Below are 19,223 nucleotides of genomic sequence, written 5' to 3' on the forward strand. Positions count from 1 at the left end.
AAAGTCCAGCTTGCTGTGCTATCCAAACCCAAGTTTACGGTGCGCTTCCTCCCAGGGTTTGCTCTTGCCTGTCACTCATGGTGGCAGACTCAGTTGCACACCAAGAGGAGAGCCATGGGAACTTTTGACCAGCAGTCACCACCGCACTGCTCATTCACATCGAACTATGGTTTAATGCTACATTCAAACCAGGCCACTACATGATGCATGGTTTTGTTTTTAAAAGGTATAATTCATTAAAAGGTAAAGGTAAAGGACCCCTGACAGTTAAGTCCAGTCGCAGACGACTCTGGGGTTGTGGAGCTCATCTTGCTTTATAGGCCAAGGGAGCCGGCGTTTGTCCACAGACAGTTTTTCCGGGTCATGTAGCCAGCATGACTGAGCCACTTCTGGCGAAACCAGAGAAGCACATGGAAACGCCATTTACCTTCCCGCTGGAGCAGTACCTATTTATCTACTTGCATTTTTGGTCTGCTTTTGAACTGCTAGGTTGGCAGGAACTGGGACCAAGCAACGGGAGCTCACCCCGTCACGGGGATTCGAACTACCAACCTTCTGATTGGCAAGTCCAAGAGGCTCAGTGGTTTAGACTCTTATTTTAAAGAAAAAGTAGCAGTGAGCTCCCCGATTAGGAATGTGTTCCTGTGTTGGCCCCTGTGGTAGCTCCCTACTGAAAATCCACCTACCCAGCATTGCTATTTGCCTTCAAACGTGCTGTTCACTGAAATTAAACAGCACCTTGAGCAAACTGCCACATAGAGGAAGGAATTTGTGGAGGACCAATTCAGACTGTAGTCCCACAGCTGCTTTTTCTCCAAAACAGAAGTGGCCATTTGAACACTAACATGAGCAATGTAACATGTAGTTCAACCCTCAGATAGAACACAATAACAACTATCAACATTTCATTTTACTTATGCCACAAATTTACATTCCAAACACCACAGTAAGAGTACAGCCTATGGCCACTTATTCCTCCACCATGTTTTTGAAATAGTTTTCCTGTGGTTATGGTTTATGGTCATTTTAAATGAGAAAACGAGTCTTAGCAGTACCGGCTTTTGCAGTCGTCCAGCTACATAGAGTGTCTTCCAGCGAAGCAAATCTTCAATCAGAACATCAGTACTAATAACACCATATTTTATAACCTGGAACATGCAAAAATGAGAGCTGGATCACATTAAGTGTAAATAAAAGACAAATATACATCTGCCAAAAGCAAAATAGGTTTGCACAAAGGCGGAATCTTTTGAAAATTCTTTTGAGGAAATTATTCTCAACGCACGAGAGAGGTAGTTGTTTTTTTGTCTCTTTTGCTAAGAACCATCCTAAGAAGCAGCAGAGGGGCACACACTGTGAAGTCTTTTTCATCAGAAACTTTCCATGGGAAAATCACTTATCTCCCCTGTTCTCCCCATAAGCCTTTCTGCAGAGTCTCTTATCTAATCTTCAAGGTGCCTCTTGATATTTAAACAGTTACCTCACTTGGAGTCCCAAAACTAACCTAGTTTTGAACCTATCTTTCATGATGGAAAGAGTCATAAAAGTTGTTTTATTTTAACAAAATCTAAAACAAAGATTAAAATAACCACAATTTAAATCAATTAATCCCGTTTTCATAGAACATATTGCCTTTCAAAAGAATTTTTGCCTCAGTAATAAAGCTCTCACAGAGCAAAAGCCTGAATGAGTCAATAACTAAACTTGTACACTGGGGACAAACCCAGATAACAGCAAAGATGCCACCTATATTACTTACCCTGCCATTACAAGGCACTAGTGTATTGTAGTAAATCCCTGCTCCATAGTTCTGGACGTTACTGATTGGCTTGGGCCCAAAATATTTTAGAAAGGAATAATGATTACGATTCTTTAACAGGTTCATCATATGCCATGTCACAGAATCATCAACAGCAAACACAAAGTCCAGCATATTGTTCTGTAAAATAAAAAAGACGACAGAATGCATAGGTTTTTTTGCTTACAATCACAAGACACTCCTGAACCATGTTAAACACCAGAAGGCAACATAAAGATCTGAAACAAAAAAACAACAACGAAGAAATGCATAAGAAAACACACACACACCCCTGCAAGCAAAAGCTCACAAAGCATGTTAGTCCATTCCATATTGCATCCAGATTAAATTAGGTCCCATTCAAATCCAGACTAAGGTTTCCATTAAAATCAGTGCGAAGAGTTAGTCGTTAATTTAGTCCCCACTTTAATTCAATGGGATTTAAGTGCAGGCTTTGGATTGGACACAGGCTAACTATAGAGTACAGTGGTACCTCAGGTTAAGAACTTAATTCGTTCTGGAGGTCTGTTCTTAACCTGAAACTGTTCTTAACCTGAGGTACTAAAGGTAAAGGTAAAGGTACCCCTGCCCGAATGGGCCAGTCTTGCCAGACTCTAGGGTTGTGCGCCCATCTCACTCAAGAGGCCGTGGGCCAGCGCTGTCCGAAGACACTTCCGGGTCACGTGGCCAGCGTGACATCGCTGCTCTGGCGAACCAGAGCCGCACACCGAAACGCCGTTTACCTTCCCGCTGGTAAGCGGTCCCTATTTATCTACTTGCACCCGGAGGTGCTTTCGAACTGCTAGGTTGGCAGGCGCTGGGACCGAACGACGGGAGCGCACCCCGCCGCAGGGATTCGAACCGCCGACCTTTCGATCGGCAAGCCCTAGGCGCTGAGGCTTTTACCCACAGCGCCACCTGCGTCCCGCTAACCTGAGGTACTACTTTAGCTAATTGGGCCTCCCGCTGCCACCGTGCTGCCGTTGCACAATTTCTGTTCTCAACCTGAAGCAAAGTTCTTAACCCGAGGTACTATTTCTGGGTTAGCAGAGTCTGTAACCTGAAGTGTCTGTAACCCGAGGTACCACTGTACATGATGCATTAGCATCTGATGGCACTTAATAAAATTCAAGCCTCAGTAGTGTTTTGATACTTAAAGGAAAAATTGAATCTGATACTATGCCCAAGGCGTTCACTTACAACAGTGATTTTCAACCAGTGTGGCGTGGCACCCTGGGGTGCCTTGAATGATGGTCAGGGGTGCCACGGGCAACACTGGCCCCTGCCCCTCTCTTTCTCTCCCTCCTCTGATGCCCTCTTGCATCCTCTCCCACAAGGGGAGGATTCCCAAGGAGAGGAGGCTGACACTACAAGGGAGGGTGTTCCAAAAAGGGTGAGAGGCTGCCAGCTCTGCAGGCAAGGGGTGACATAACTGGGCTCCTGAGCCCCACAGGGGTGCTGCAGAAAGAATGCAGTTGGTCAAGGGAGCCGTGGACCCAAAAAGGTTGAAAACCTCTGACTTAGAACAATTCCACTGATAACCCAATCAATACAACACCACAGGCCACTATTAACTCATTATTCACTATGGCTGTATTAGGAACCATCCAAGAAACAAATGGTTAAAAACAGTTGAAGCTAAGAGGGATAGGATTGCAACCTTAGAATGAGCCTTAAACTTAAAGGCTGCCAGACTCTAACCTCAATTAAGAGACTGTGGCTGCACAGTTTGTTGGAAGCAAATCCCATTATAGACAGTGAGAGCTATTTTCAAATAAACATGCATTGACAGAAGCTGCTAGGTGCTGGTTTTACCTGCAATTAAAGATTGTGTTGGATGGATGGTGCTATGAAGCATATGGTGAAAAAACGAGGGGAACTCTATTATGTTTTCCTGGGCTCATGAGGGTAGAATCGGGGAAGGGTGGGTAATTCTTAAAACACACACACATCCCAGCTCCTTGCTCAGGAAGGCTGCAGAAAGAACAATTTCAAAAACGGCCGCCGCCGCTTGATCGCTCGCAGGTTTTACAGCTAAATAATAGGCATAGGACTCGCCCCTTCCCGTCCTAGGAGTCTATTCCAGCCCCACTTACCCCCGTTTCCGCGGCAGAGGCACCCGCTTGCTGAAAGACCCCGGACCCATAAGCAAAAGCTAGGCTGAGCTCTTGAGGGAAATGAGCCAGGATCCTGCGGAATTTCACCGCCGAGCTCTGCAAAGCCATGCGGCCAAAGTAAACAACGTGCGCCTTAAGCGCGCGCGGAGTCTTCGCAGGGCAGACTCAGCAGCTGAGGGTGCCGGGCGGAAGCATCACGTCGCCCAACGTCCACGCCAGTAGCTGAGGAAATAGAGGGTTTGAACCAAGAGGAAACCAAGTAGGCGTTCTGAAACCACAGCGCCCTCTCTGGTAGAGAGCTGCCTCGGGAGGCACCGCTTTCTGGCGCGCAATCCAGTCTACGCAGAAAATACCCTGGGGCCTGAGACCAGATAAACAGGGATAGGAGTGCAGCCTGGCAGGAACCAAATTATATAGGCAGGCAGCAGTGCGAGCAGAACTTTTCTCACGGTTCTTTCTGGAGGAGAGTTACTGTTTTGGGGACTAAAGAAACCTGATCAAAATTTTTATCTGTTTTTTATCCCCCCCCCCTCACAGATTCAGAAGATGGGGAAAGGCTTGATCCCCTGGTTCACTTCACGCTGCCAACGCAATTGTTTAAAAAATGTGTGTGTAACCGTGCTAGGATTGCATATCCCATGAGGCAGATCCGCTAGCACAAGGACTTTCTACCGCACAAGGAAACTTTCCCTTCCTCTCCTTTCCCCACATACGCACCAAATCTGTTCCCGGGTTCTCAACCCTCTGGAGGAGACTTGGAGGGCGCAGCGGGGAGAGGTTCCATTGCATAAGTGGAAATCCTGCAGTACTATTTCATTGCATAATATTGTATAGGTAAGCAAATGTTGAGGGAACTGTAATTATTGCCTATGTACCTCCTTACTGAACAAAACAAATTTGACTGAATTGCTCTGTACCACCGTTTGATCTAGAGGGATTCTAACGACAGTTTACATAACACTCATATTGCCGAAGCATGCATACTGGATATATTGAAATTTTTAAAAGAATACACACATCATTTGAGGGTGTGTGTTTGGATTTCATGCAGCCTGATCCTGTTGCTGCAGTCCCAGGCATCTAGGAGCAAATGCCACTGAACATTTCTGCTTAACTTAATTGTGGTTCAAGCTGTCAGAAATCTTCTATGACCTGCCAAGCAGTAATAATATATGTAGATACAGATGGTCCTACTTGCTCTGAACTACCAAGCAATCTCATCTGATTATTCTGAATGTCAGATTGGCTATGAACCTCGGGGAACGCAGGGAGCTGATAATTACTCAACCAGCTACTGTATGCTGCTGTTGGCAAAGTGTGATACGAAAGTTATTAAAAGCGTACAGCGAAGCTTAAAGGGGTGGCTGCTCTTTTGCATACATTTTCATCTAGAGAGCCAAAGGACCTGCAGTACCTTCTGAGGAATTTTAGTCAAATTCTTTGAGAAAGGATCCAGCAATGGCTGTCATTACGGCTGGATCAGAGGCATTAGGACACTGATTACTAGCTGCCAGCATGCAGAAGCTGGTGGGCTTCCCAGAGGTGTCTGCCTGGCACTGTAGGCTAGAGGCAGAATCCTGAAAGAAACTACAGCTGGAACACCATTATTTTTAATGCTTCCCTTGTGCATGTTTTTTTTTAAATTAAAAACAACAACTTCATCAGAGTAGCAAACTAGCACCATGTGGAACAGATTAAGCTATAAGCTTTCTCCCCAATGCACTGGTTTTCATTTACAGGTATTTCTTCTATGCCCAAGAGTGATGGGAGTGCCTATGATTCTACAGAAACATGCACCAAAGAGTCCAGACACGACAGCAACTTAGAGAAGATGCTCTCTCAGTAGATGCCATTCAAAACTGTAAGAGACCGTCTGATTATTATATCTTTGAACAGGCAGAATGGTATGGTTGGTGGTGCTCTAGCATAGGGGTAAGCTAATGGTGTGCCCTCCAACTCCAAGCAGCATTTAGCATGGCCAATGGTCAGGGTTGATGGGAACTGTAGTCCAGCAACATCTGAAGGGTGCCATGTTGGCAACCCTTGGTCTAATGCAGCCTTTCTCAACCTGTGGGTCCCCAAATGTTGTCAAACTACAACTCCCATCACCCCTAGCTAGCAAGGCCAGAGCTCGGGGATGATGAGAGTTGTAGTCCAACAACATCTGGGGACCCACAGGTTGAGAACTGCTGGAGGACTCTAATGGATACCTGGGTCCTGAGCCTTTTGGGGTTTTAGAGATAAGCATCACGTTCTGCTGCTGACAACAGCAGTGCTTTGATGGAAAGGGTGAAGCCGTCCCTGCTGGCCCTCTTTGTTCAGATGGAGGGACAAGTGCAAACAGCTCAGAGTTTTATGCATCTCTAGGTGAGGTTTAGGCAGCCCCACATAAACCAATAATGTGTCTGGAACTCCATGATGTTGCAGAGGATTCTGGGATATATTGTTGTTTTCATTCAGTCAGTAATTTCTGGAAAAAAATATGGCCTTTCAATTTTTGGTCCATCTGGGTGAATATGAATGAGAGTTTCCAGCAAACTAGCAATGTTACTTTAGCTGCTGGACCACCTTCCTCTTTATTCAATCAGCAGTTAACACCACTGGGCTGAATCCTTTGTGCTTTCTGTGACTATAGCAACACATTAATTCTTTTCTTCACGACCATCTTGTTTGCTTTCATCACCCTGTAATTGTCATTATCTGCTGTTTTCATAGTTGTTACATCACACCGGCTCTTGTAATTATGTAACTGTAGGCCAAAGCCCCCACATGAGGGCTTTGCAATTATGAATATATAATTTCTGTTTTCATCTCAGATTTTTGAAACATTTAAATGAGCAAAACCCTTTGAGGATTCAAAGCCGTTGGCTTCCCAGACCCAGAGTATTCAGTAGCTGTTTCAGGCAGATATTTAATTCCCCAGCATATCAACTCAGACTGGTAATTCATGGCCCATAATCAGGTTGATCAAGTTTATATTAAGAAATGAGTTTGTAGCTTTTCTACCTTTGTGTCCTGTGTTTTCATTCTGTTATTAAGGCACAGTGTGATACTAATTAATCATAAATTTAGTTGATTAAAAAAAACTTCAGGGCAGCACCATGGGAATAGCCAGGATTTTTGTTGGGGGAGGGGGGGACAGGACTTGGCTGAGGGGCAGGACTTTTGTTAGAGGGAGCAGAACCAATGTGATTGGTCAGTTAAGTATCTGTTCTTTTACTTGATTGGGGGGGTGGCAGCTGCCCCCCTTTGGCTATGCCCATGGGCAGCACCCAGGTTCTACTTTGAAATCTGAAGAAAGGGTATTAGGCAAAACATAACACAGGATGCAACAGGAGGGCATAAGAGGGCATAAGAGGAAGTTCTCAAGAGTGTCATTGAACCCACAGGTATCACTCTGGAGACCATAGGTTTCATTAGTTCCTGGATCCCAAGCTGTGCGGGGCCTTAAAGATACACAGCAGCACTTGTAAATGGTGTGTGCTGAAGTTGAAAATGCATCATGGACATTATTTAGCTGAACAGCATATAGAATGCAGGCTTGTGTGAATCAAGATTCAAGTATTATGACCAGCACATAAAATCCAAACCTATGTGGATCAAGTCTGTAGTTTCTGAAATCAGAGGCTTTCCAATAGCACATTCCATAATGTGATTTCCATTCACTCATATGCAGACTGTGATGGTGAATTGCTCTGAGGGTTGCATAGCATGTAGTTTAAACAACGTAATGCAGAGTTCTATATTAATCTCTTACACTTCTACCTCAATATAAAGCATATGTGACTAAATGTGAATCTCAAAACTGGCAAGAATACTTTCCCAAGAATATAATACCCATTTCCCACTCCTTAGCATAGAGAACAAAAATGGTGTGTGTGTGTGTGTGTAATAACAGAGTTTTATCCTTGGGCTAAATCCACAGAGGTAGGGAACTATTCCAATAATAAATACTGTATGCTATATGCATCCAGCTGCAATTACAAACAACTACCACTTGATGTCCTCTTTTCTCAAAACTATCATAATTTTTTCAAAACCCTGCTGTTGCTTTTAAGGTTATTTGTGATTCCATTGAAAACACCCTTTTTGTGCTGGATTGGTGTTGCTAGTTTTTGTTGTCATGATATCATATATGCACTGTATTGTATATACACCATTTAGACTACATTAGTCCCACTTTACAGCCAATGAATACTGAGGCTAGAAATACATGGCCAGCCCAAGATCAGTCAGTAAATCTACGGCACTAGAATAACAGCTGAGTAATAAAATAATTTATCAGAGTACAGCTAGCCTGCAACTTACACACAATTGACTCGTGCTCATTCAGCTTTGAGCGCTTGGCAAAAGTATATACATAAATATATAAAGGGGGCAGAAAATGAGCAGGCAACCAGGCAAAAAAGACTTTGGTAATCCTACCCACCAATGCACCCAATGGGTTCTGACTATATGCGATTTTGGCTTTAGGCATGAACCCTGAAATATTACCCCTATGTAATTTGAGGGCTTACTGTATATGCTTTCCTCTCACCACTGAACAAGTGATATTTCCATAGCTGTCAACTTACAGATTTGAAAATAAGGGACCAGCAGCCTTGAAAATAAGGGACCAGCAGCCAAAATAAGGGACCTGCAGCCTCACCTGTTCCAGGCACTCCAGTCTTCCTGTCCTCCTGCAGTCTGGTCAAACTCATGCTGGTAGCTTCAAGAACACTGTCCAACCAACTTTGTAACCAGAGGTTCAACTGAATAGAATATGAATCACATGCACCACAAGGCCTATGCAGCCTCACCTTAAGATGGCTCCCCGGCCTGGCTTTGCACTGCAAAGTTTGCAGCAGCACGTGCAACAAAATGCCGTCCAGCATTCAAAAACACCCTCAGCTTGCATTAACTAGCCACACACAAGGCATGCAAGCTCCACCCCCCCAGTCATTCTTAGACTTCTTATTGGGTGAGCAACACAGCCAAGCAACACAGTTGGAGCCTCCCTCCTCCCTGGCCAGCAGGGAGGGAGGGAGAGGAGCTGCTTCCTTTGAAATTTAAGGGACATCATTTAAGGGACATTTAAGGGACATCCATCAATAAGGGACAGCAGCGGGACATGGCGCTGGAATAAGGAACTGTCCCTTCAAATAAGGGACACTTGACAGCTATGTATTTCTTTTCTTTTCCGTCTCCTGCTTCCCCAGACACATAGGTTTCAGTAGCAGTTTGACTATGAACAGCTTCTCCTTCTCCCTCCCCATATTTTAATGACATAGAATGGCCATTCATAGGAGAGGCTCTGTTACAAAAGACACATTTTCATAATCACAGGTGGGCTCACAATCCTTCTCCACCAAAGAAACCCCCCATTCCTAGTCTTGTTCTACTTCCAGCACCCCAATGCATGATCTACGTATTCACATTTAAGGCTCCAGCACAGTGGAAGAAAGCACTTTTCATTTTGTAGCCTTCATGCTAATGCTTTCTCAAGAAATTGCTGTGGTGGGAAAAGCTGGGGGAGGAAGCAATTATCTTGCCCAAATTCCTCCTGCCCTCCAGGGGGCTGTGAGAAACAGAGAGAGATAGTTGTACAAAAAGCATCTAACAGCACAAACTTTTACACATCTACTTAGAAGTAAATAAACGAGGCCAGATGGCACCATCTGCTTTCATGCACTTTTTAGGCCTAGGACCTGCTGGACTGGTTACAGGCGGGTTACAGATTTAATGAGAAGAGGATAAAATGTAGGTCAGCGTGACTTTAATGGGGCTTCCTCCCAAGTAAGTGAGCCCAGGAGTGGAACTTACTAACAAAGAGAAGACCTTTCAGAAGAGCATGATCATCAGCAAATGCTTCAGCTTCAATTGCTCCAAAATGCAGCAGACAGAATTGCTGGATGGGGTTCATTTCAGAGCACATATAACCCCTGTTTTGCCATTTCGTTTCCAGGCCCATTCAAGGTGATCATATTAGTGTTTAAAGCCCTAAATGATTCAAAGCCCAAATACTCGAAAGAGTGTCTGATTCCCTACAGACCCTTTTGGGTGCTAAGATCTGCAGAGGATGCCCTCTTCTTGCCCTCAGAAACTCAGGGTAGCAGACCAGGAGGGGCTATTTGTGGCCTCCCCTAAGTTGTGGAAGTCCTCACAGGCATGGGTCTTATACAGCTTTCAGCGAGCTGAAATGTGTATTTTTAGGACCCACCATTTATTTATTTTTGTAATTTTAAGCTTTAATCTGTTTTTAATATGGAAGCTGGCCACTGGTGATATTTATTTACAACCCGCCCCTACTTGTTCTATCCTGTCCCCGTTCTGCCCTCTTCCAGGTCCAAAATGACCAACGCGTTGGACACACGTCAATTGAATGCATGCAAAATGGTCACCGCTTGTATAATATCTAAACATTCCTATATTATTTCTATATTATTCTTCAGTAGAAATTCATTGAGTGATTTACATTATAGGCTATTGATGTAATTAGAAATGGTCCTTGTCCTAAAGAGCCACATTTTTTAAAATAAATAAATAAATAAATTGGCTAGTTCAGTAGGCCTTTACCTAAGAGGAAGCACCATTAATCCAATGTGGTTTACTTCTGAGTAGACTGGGCTTTGGCTTGCACAGCAAGAAACTGTTTTAAGAGTGTGACATATGGTGTATGCTGGAACAGTAAAGCTGTTTAGAATGTATGACCTTCAGGTGCCTTTGCAGCCGGTATGGTGATTCCTTGTTTGCAATATAGTTGATTCTGCTAACCTGCAGATTCCATTTAATTAGCCTTTAAATTTGAAACACTTCTGCAGAAAGACTGTTCTTTACCTGCGTTTGGCAACTGCTTTTATTTCTTAGAGAAGCATTGCCTGAAGCCTTACTACTTTTATTAAAGCAGGAGTCTGAGAATTAATGTGTGCTGAGCAAATGGAGCTGTACTGTTGCTTGGTCTGGGAAGAATTACCCTTGTACTTTGAATGGTTGAGCACATTTTGATGTGCCTCCAAATGACCATAGCAAAGGTATGACCACCTCAGTCGATCTATTATGCCTTGCTCTCAGACTTCATAGGGGCTGCTCAATGAGTGGGGAGAGTGAATGTCCCTTCACCTTGTCACCTATGCAAACACTGCTCCTAGGGCTGTATACTATGATTTACAGTTAGTAGTGGAAGTCAGTTAGCCAAACACAAAATCCTTCAGGAAATCTGAACCCTGTCAAAATAAAGCATCTGTTCTGGTGTGTAGAAACATCAGAAGGGCTATAATTTAAACTGGGTGTTCATTTTAGGTGATGGCTGCTTCATTTATGGATTCTTTGGGTTATAAAGATCTACTGTGACTGAAATGTTTTAGTGTGAACCTTAAAAAGAAAGAATAAGATCAGAAATTATCAGTGGCTCTCCTAGTCACAGAGAGAGCAGGAAATAAGGGCACATTTCCCTGCCACAACCCAGTGGCAGATGTCTTATTCAGATGACATATTTACAGTGAGCTCTTTTTTCTTGATTGGCTCACTACTGTGCATAATTCCTATTAAATGTCCTCAGGCTGCCACTTGCTTTGGCCTAAACAACAACACAATAGCCTGTAGCAAATCTATGACCTCGATGCTGTCTCCCAGCTGTCTTGCCTTGATTCATGGATGTACTTGTAGACATTTCTGGATAGCTTTTTGTGCAAAACCACTAGTTTACGGTACATTTAAAAGCTTTTTACACTCACAGCTGGACCAAGATAGTTTGTTCCTTGGGGTGAAGAGTGGTATGCCACACACACACCCTTTCCACATACCTAGAGTGACAATTTATATCTTATTTCAGTATTGGCAAACAACTGGGGGGCTACTGTGACTGCCCCGTCCTCCACCATTTGCCACCTGAGACAGTTACCTCACTCTGCCTAATGTGGCTGGGGAAACCTAGCTAGATGGGTGGAGTATAAACAACAACAACAACAACAACAACAACAACAACAACAACAACACAATCCTATCACTTTAGTTTTGCAGTTTCTTTTAATGCACAGACTAATATTGAAAATCCACTATCCAACAAGGTTTGCCAATCTTTGGGTGTTATTAGATTTGGATGTTATTGCTTTCATGATCCTACAAAACAAAAGCTAGGGTTAATTACTATATACCCTTTACTGAATCAATGTATCTGTTGGAAAGTAAAAGAAAATGAATTTTCAAGTTCTACATTGTTTTGTTTCTGCTTTAGGCAAAGGGGGAGGTCTGGAGTATGTGTGCACAGACCCTGAAAATAACCATGCTTTGTAAATCTGGAACATGACAAAAGAGTACATGTCTAACATTTTAATGAAAAGAAGCCTAGGAGACTTTGCTCCTAATTATTTTTTCTTTTACCCCGAATCAAACTGTCTCTCCGATAGAAGATTTTGTTTTGTCTCACAACACTTGTTGAGCTATTAATCCATTCAAATTTTGACTATAAGTACATGCTATGCTTTTTGTATCTCATTTTAATGAAGCAGAGCTGTGGAAACTCATTGCGTTACTAACTCTATACTAATCTGAGAAACGCACTCCAAGTTGTTGTGGAGTTGCTGCTTTAAATCATTTATCAAATCAGAAGCAAACATTATACATACCTTATTTAAGAGCCTGGTGCTCCGAATTTCCAAATCATTGTTGTGCATAGCTAAACCAGAAAGTAACACAGAAGGAGGAGCACAATATAAAGTCCATCATTGCAAAGTGAGGGGGAAAGGAAAAATACATTTGTGGAATATTTTGCAATTCTGCACTTCAGACCAATGTACTTAAGCAAACTACAGAAAGTCATGGGGCATAACAACCCAATTTATAGCTTGGCTACAGCAGTAATGCATCTGCTTCCTCGGTTTCTCTTGCAAGGTAGTTGCAGATTGATTACATTTTTTATAATGTCATGGCTCCAGAAAAAAAATATGTTTAAAGAAGAACCATTTAAAATGGTAAGTAGAAATTATTCTGATGCCACATAACTCATCAGATGGATGTGATTACGGTCTCTGACCTATTTATCTCTATGACTCACCTAAGTCAGCTCATTCCTCTCCCTATACTTGCTGCCTTTGGTATCATCTGTGATCAAGACTGGACACAAAGTTTGATCCTTTTGCATTTCTAACTGATACTATCTGACAGGCCACATAGCTGATAGTTAACATTGGTCTTACCGATTCCAGTTACCTCACTCAATGTTTTTCAACCACTGTTCCATGGCACACTAGTGTGCCGCAAGATGTTGCCTGGTGTGCCGTGGGAAAAATTGAAAAATTCGAAAGATTTAAAAAATAAATAAATTTTCGCCCACTAGGCGGGCGCCGGACTGTGTCCTGGGTATGGGGGGGTGGGGTTTTTGACCCCACCCTCGGCCAGCAGGGGCGCCGATTTGCGCTCCTCAGGGGGACACCCTCTACTTTTCTGATGTCCGGGCTGTGATTGGTCCAGACTCCAGCCTGGACCTATCACAGTAGGACATCGTCTTCCGACTACCTTCCCGCCCGAGCACAGTGTGCGCAGCAGCGGAGAGGAGAAGACGTCACGACTCGAGTCACCAGGAGGACCGGAGAAGTTGTCATTTTATTTCTCTTCAGTCTCCACTGAATGCCTTGACTGGGTTAGGGACCCTTATAGCTCAGCATCAGTTGGTGGAAAGGACATGACTTTACAGGAGCAGGAGGAACTAACTGAACTGAGACAAAATCGTGGTTTCAAGCTAAGATTTGCTGATCTACCTTTGGACAGTTTTTGGTTGGATACTGCCAAGGAGTTCCCCCTTCTGGCAAACAAAGCTATTTTAACATTGCTCCCATTTTCCACTACATATCTGTGTGAGATGAGCTTTTCAAGCATGATTGCTATAAAAACTAAATACAGAGAGAGACTGAGAGCTGTTGACGAAGAGCTACGTGTGTGTCTTTCTTCAATTCCAGCCAGAATATCAGCTTTGTGTTCAGCCAAACAGGCCCAGGTTGAATAAAGTATTTTATAATTTTTCATATTTCTGTTTACTATTTCATAATAAAGTAATTATAAAATACTTTCTTTGTGTTTATTTGATTCCTATTCAAGAGAATTACTTTATATATAGTCAATATAGGCACAGAGTTAAATTTTTTAACATTTTCTAATGGTGGTGTGCCTCGTGATTTTTTTCATGAAACAAGTGTGCCTTTGCCCAGAAAAGGTTGAAAAACACTGACCTCACTCTCTACTGATAGTAATGTGTTGTTGTTTTTTAAAAAAATGAGAGTGAACATACAATCCTTACTTCAAGGTGTGCAAAAAATGGTTGTCTCTTGGTCACTTTTTAAGAATTGTGACTAGGAAGAGATTTGTTATATATTATTAGACAATTGAAAGTTAATTATATGCAATATGGCAACTCATGTGCCCAATATATAGCCCAGAAAACCAGACAAAACCTTTCCACGATAAAATATGGCACCATGCTCTGGAAACCTTATTTCATGACATTTTCTCAGTTTTTGGGGGTTTTGTTGTAAATTAAGCATTGTGCTGCCCCTACAGCCTTTATCTTCCCTTAACTTCTTACTCCCACTGCTTCTTCACAGATTAATTTCCCTTTGTCTCTCTCTCTCCAGTGCTTATATTTTTTGTTATTGTTGTTCCCCATGAAAAGCTCCCTATTCTTTGTTAAGCAGCTTATCTACGCCTGCTTCAAATTGATTCTCTCTGCACAAAATGGTAAAATCCTGCCCATTCACTTCTGTCCCATCCCTAAAATTCTAGTTCATGCTCTGCCTTTCTCCCTCCATAACCTCTATAATGTTATCCTCTCTGACCTTGCTTTGCTCAGCCTACTCACCTTGATCCAAAATTCCACTATGAAAATCATTAACCTGCTTCATAATTCAGTTCCCAAAACTGGCTCACCATCTCATTGATGTCCAGCACAAGCTCACTATTATAATTTTTAAAGCTGCCCACAGCCTTTTCTACCCAGCCTTCTGGTTTCCTGTTAAAGATCCTTATCTGAAATTTTACTGGAATTGTAACTCCATGAGGGGTTAAACTACAGTTCAAGGATGCACCCGTGTGATCAAGAGATCTCAGGCATATGGAGATGTGATCTTTTGACCTCATGGATTTAGGATGCTGGAAGGCAGTTGTAGTTTCTGCAATTGCATGCTTTCAATGTTTATGTGGCTCACAGGCTGCAATTCTGTACCAAGTTTCTTGGGAGTAATGCCACCAAATGCTATGTGATTTACATTTGAGAAGACACATAGAGAGTTGCACAGTTACAGAAAATGATATGTACAGTCACTATAACTTTGGCAAGACAAAAATATATTTAAGTCTTGATGGGAATTTTGTTTTTTTGTGGGGTTTTTTAGGAAAGATGATAATTACATTGGCCTAAAGCTCTGAGTATTGTAGGCAATTTGCGTAATTGCACAGGCCTGCCACTCATCACTGTGGTAGGTCTATTCTGGTAGGCAGCATATTTGTTCTTTTATCACAGCATTTAGTAAATCTCTCTTTAAAAAGAAGATACAAACCAAATGTTTTCAGCAGCATATCATATAAGTTGTTGTTTTGCTTTTGAGAGCCTTATTATGTAACCATCCAATGAAGACCCTAATAGTTTTTAATGTTAGGAAGCTTCAGTATTGAACTGCATGATAAATTTATCAGCCAACTTGAGCATCTTTCAGGACTGTAATGGATAACTGTCTTTCTAGCATCTAGTTAAGAGTGAAAAACTGCGGCTGAAAACCAGCTAATGAGCTCATTTTGCATTTTTATGGCAAGCCTTCTTCTTGATTTGATACTGCACAGTGAACCTAGGTCAGGAGAATAAGAAAATGGAATTGTCTGAGACTTCTGAAGGGACAGCTTGTTGGTGGTCAATTATTAGGACACATGGACTTCAGGCTTCCCATTCTTACTTGTTACTGCTATATATTCAAAATATTTGAATTTCTATGGAATACCATTTGTCATGCAATAGAATACAATATGTAAGAAATAAAAGCAGGAATAATAACAATATTTATAAATCACAGAGTATCTGGCACAGCACAATACAATTTCTCCAGCAGGCAGAAAAATGACGGAGTGATTCACCAAGGCCCTTGGCAATTTCTGGGCGGTAGTGGGGGGGGGAGAGAGGAGGTATTTGGGGATCACTGCCCTAGAATAAATGTGGGCACACAACCCTCCCAACACAATGAGATATGAAAATGTAACCCGAAGTGGACAGCTTGATGGCACTCCCCTGGCCTTCTGAAAGCTGAGTCACTGCTGCTTCCCAGGAAAGAAACTGAGAGGGGCTCCAGCTTCGCCAGTCCATTTTCATCACACCAACCTCCCTATTGCCTCCCCCACTCCTTGCTAGTAAGCAGCAGCAACTCTTAATCTCTGGGTCATGAGTTTGAGCCCCATGCTGGGCAAAAGATTCTTGCATTGCAGGGGATTTGTCAAGATGGCTCTTGTGGTCCCTTCCAACTCTACAATTCAACCAAGTGAGCACCTCCCCCATCATGCCATTTGCCTCTGATCTCTATGGCCACAAAAAGCTTTATTTGTGCTTTATTTTGTTTTTCCAGTTAACTATGATTGCCTCCCAAATGAACATATAGTGATCTGGTAGTGCCATCTGGTGCTGCAGTGATCTTGAACTGAAGTTGTTTTTAGCAGGCATTATTTTATTTGCAACATTGATTATTTGGATTAGAAGCATAATTTTCTAGCCAGTTTGAAACACTCCCCTGCGGCTCTTTATATGTACAACAGCCTCTAAACTCATTTCAAACTTTGATTTGTTTACCATTCACTGGGTTAATTGGCTGCATCTTAGGAACCAAAGGAGGAATTAAAGCTGAATCTCCTTCTATTAGACCCCTATTTTATGGAAAACTCAGATTGGGTTAGTTTCTTCCTGTTACCGCTAGGATCATATTCTGAGCTTCACATAGTTTAGGATTGGGTTACAAATTGTTCAGTAATTTAGGGCTAATTGAGTTATAGAAAATGGATGACAATTTTACAGAAAATTTAGACTATTTAAAGGAATAAGATCTAAAGAATGGTGTTAGGCAGTGTCCTGCCGGTGACCAGAGAATGCTCAGTTAATTCTATCTTGGTCTTTGAATAACAGACACCCCATGCTATATTACAAAACTGATTATGAAACTCCCTCAGTTTCAAAAGAGATCTGTTGTGCTGCTTTAATTTCATACCACTCTTGGGCACATGGACACACAGTGCTTTGGATCTAGGACAAGGAAAATAAATACGAAGATTGGAAAGCAAATTTTGTAGGGGGGGATGACATCTTAGACTACTAGGGCTGTATCCAGTGAAGTCATTCTGTTCGTGCAATGACTTCTACCTGTGCCATGAGACTTCTCCTTCTGCACTCCTTTCTCCATGTGCTCCTCTCCCACAATTTGTTCTGGGCGTTCTTCAACCCTCCAGAGCACATTGGGGGGTGGGTGGGTTGCACAGGGCAAGTAGAAGTCCTTGTGCTAATGGGATGACTTTGTTGGCTACAACCCTTTGTCCCTATATTTAGAATAGCAATAAACCCACTGGAAAGTAAAGTCTGATTTGCGGCAAAAAGCAGTAATGTAACGTCACAAGACCATCAGCTTGAGGACTACTTGCCGCAATGTTAACAATATTATTGTCTACCACCAGTCCAAAGATCATGATCCTAACTCAAGTCTTTCAACAACAATAATTACGCTTAAATTGAAAAGGAAGAGGCAGCAGGGCTAGAATTCCACAGAAAAATACCTGAAACATGCAGCTACAGGAGCACATGGGACAGCTCACTGCCTCAAATCCAAGAGCTCTGATTTAGCTGGCTTACTTATTTGAGCTGATAATGCTCAGCAGTTTTAACAGTGCATCATCTCACTTTCCTGAGATTAAGTTTGGAGTTCTTTCCCAGTTGTGTATTTGAAAAATAAGCATAGGAGTTCTAGCCTTTCAAGACATTTTGTCCATCATTTCAGCAAAACATCCATTAATACAGGGACTCCATTACCAGACATCTGTAGAGTCAAGTCACTGGTAAGAGAGGTTCTTCTGACCTTGCTACAATTATAAACAATTTATGAAGTCACTAGAAGTTGGAGAGGCTATGTCAGTGAGAGATTTGTGTGAGCAATTACAGTACCTGTGGCTTCAGCAAGACTGACTCCTCATTCTGCTTATCTTTTTCACTCTTATTTTCATTATCTTATTTGCTTTGCCCATGATTTAAAACTCAGTTAATTCCAAATGCAGCTCAGGTTACAGGGTTAGTAGCTTCCATCATCTTGTAAAGAATGAGGAAGATAAATCCAGTAAACACGACATTGGAGTACAAATATGATTATATAACCTCACATTCCCAAATGGCTAAATAATTTCCAATGCAGCCCTACCAACATTAACTCAGAAATAGGTTCAGTGAATGCCTACATGTATAAAATACTATCCCAGCCTCTGAAGCACTATTGGGCTCATGTCTCACACCCACTAGACCATGGGTAGGCAAACTAAGGCCTGGGGGCCTGATCCGGCCCAATCGCTTTCTAAATCCGGCCCGCAGATGGTCTGGGAATCAGCGTGTTGGGTTGAAATAACTGACAGACGAGTAGCAAGTGTCATGTGGGAGGCATCTCTCGAGCAAGTCTCGAGGAGTCCCTTTTATTGAATATTACAGCAATTGCCACGTATGTGCTCATTGCTGATTGGTTAACACAAGTACAAAGTAAAGGTTACATATAGGCATTAATCACCAATAGATTAAAGGCTGGGAAAGGAAGCACAGAACTAGACAGGCATGAAAACCTCCTAATTAAATTATAACTAGTGATTGATATAGCAAAGCTTAAACAATTATATTCCGATAGATGTGGTCAACTATGCATTAAGAACAGGTCAGAGTTTAATGTTTTCATGAACTCAATATGAATTGAACATTCTGGGATGATGAGGGACTGTCTTAGTATTAGAACAGTTTGTGTAGCATCATGTGCAGAAGCAAAGCTTAGAAGCAAAGCTTCCCATCATGCCACAGTCATGTGCAGAAGCAAAGCTTACCTTCACAGCGTGTTTTTACATGAGTAGAATGTGTGCTTTTATTTAAAATGCATCTCTGGGTTATTTGTGGGGCATAGGAATTCGTTCATCCCCCCCAAAAAATATATATAGTCCAGCCCCCCACAAGGTCTGAGGGACAGTGGACCGGCCCCCTGCTGAAAAAGTTTGCTCACCCCTGCACTAGACTGTCTAATAATACTACTCTCACATGAGAGGGGTCCAGTTTTATACCAGAGCAGACTCTC

General features: G+C 42.4%; 1 protein-coding gene and 1 long non-coding RNA gene across 4 annotated transcripts in view; one reads left to right on the forward strand and one right to left on the reverse strand.

Annotated features, from left to right (window-relative positions):
- TAMM41 (TAM41 mitochondrial translocator assembly and maintenance homolog) overlaps positions 1-19,223 on the reverse strand; it is a 111,304-nt gene that overhangs the window by 32,794 nt on the left and 59,287 nt on the right. The window contains exons 1-3 of one of the 3 annotated variants that reach the window (XR_014522420.1): positions 3,895-4,133; positions 1,760-1,939; positions 1,056-1,148 (exon numbers count right to left, since the gene is read on the reverse strand). Coding sequence is in view for 2 of the 3 variants with exons in the window: in XM_083489037.1 (XP_083345163.1) it covers positions 1,056-1,148; positions 1,760-1,939; positions 3,895-4,023 (402 nt within the window). In the remaining variant the exon portion in view is untranslated. Of the gene's footprint in view, positions 1-1,055; positions 1,149-1,759; positions 1,940-3,894; positions 4,134-19,223 lie in introns of those variants that run through there. The other 2 variants (XM_083489037.1, XM_083489038.1) reach the window with 2 other exon arrangements.
- Positions 4,235-19,223, forward strand: part of LOC310700125 — a 73,036-nt gene continuing 58,047 nt past the window's right edge. The window contains exons 1-2 of the long non-coding RNA XR_014522442.1: positions 4,235-4,332; positions 5,655-5,776. This is a non-coding gene — a long non-coding RNA (uncharacterized lncRNA). The remainder of the gene's footprint in view (positions 4,333-5,654; positions 5,777-19,223) is intronic.

Source organism: Podarcis liolepis (assembly GCF_965112155.1).
Source record: "Podarcis liolepis genome assembly, chromosome: 2".
Lineage (NCBI taxonomy): Eukaryota > Metazoa > Chordata > Lepidosauria > Squamata > Lacertidae > Podarcis > Podarcis liolepis.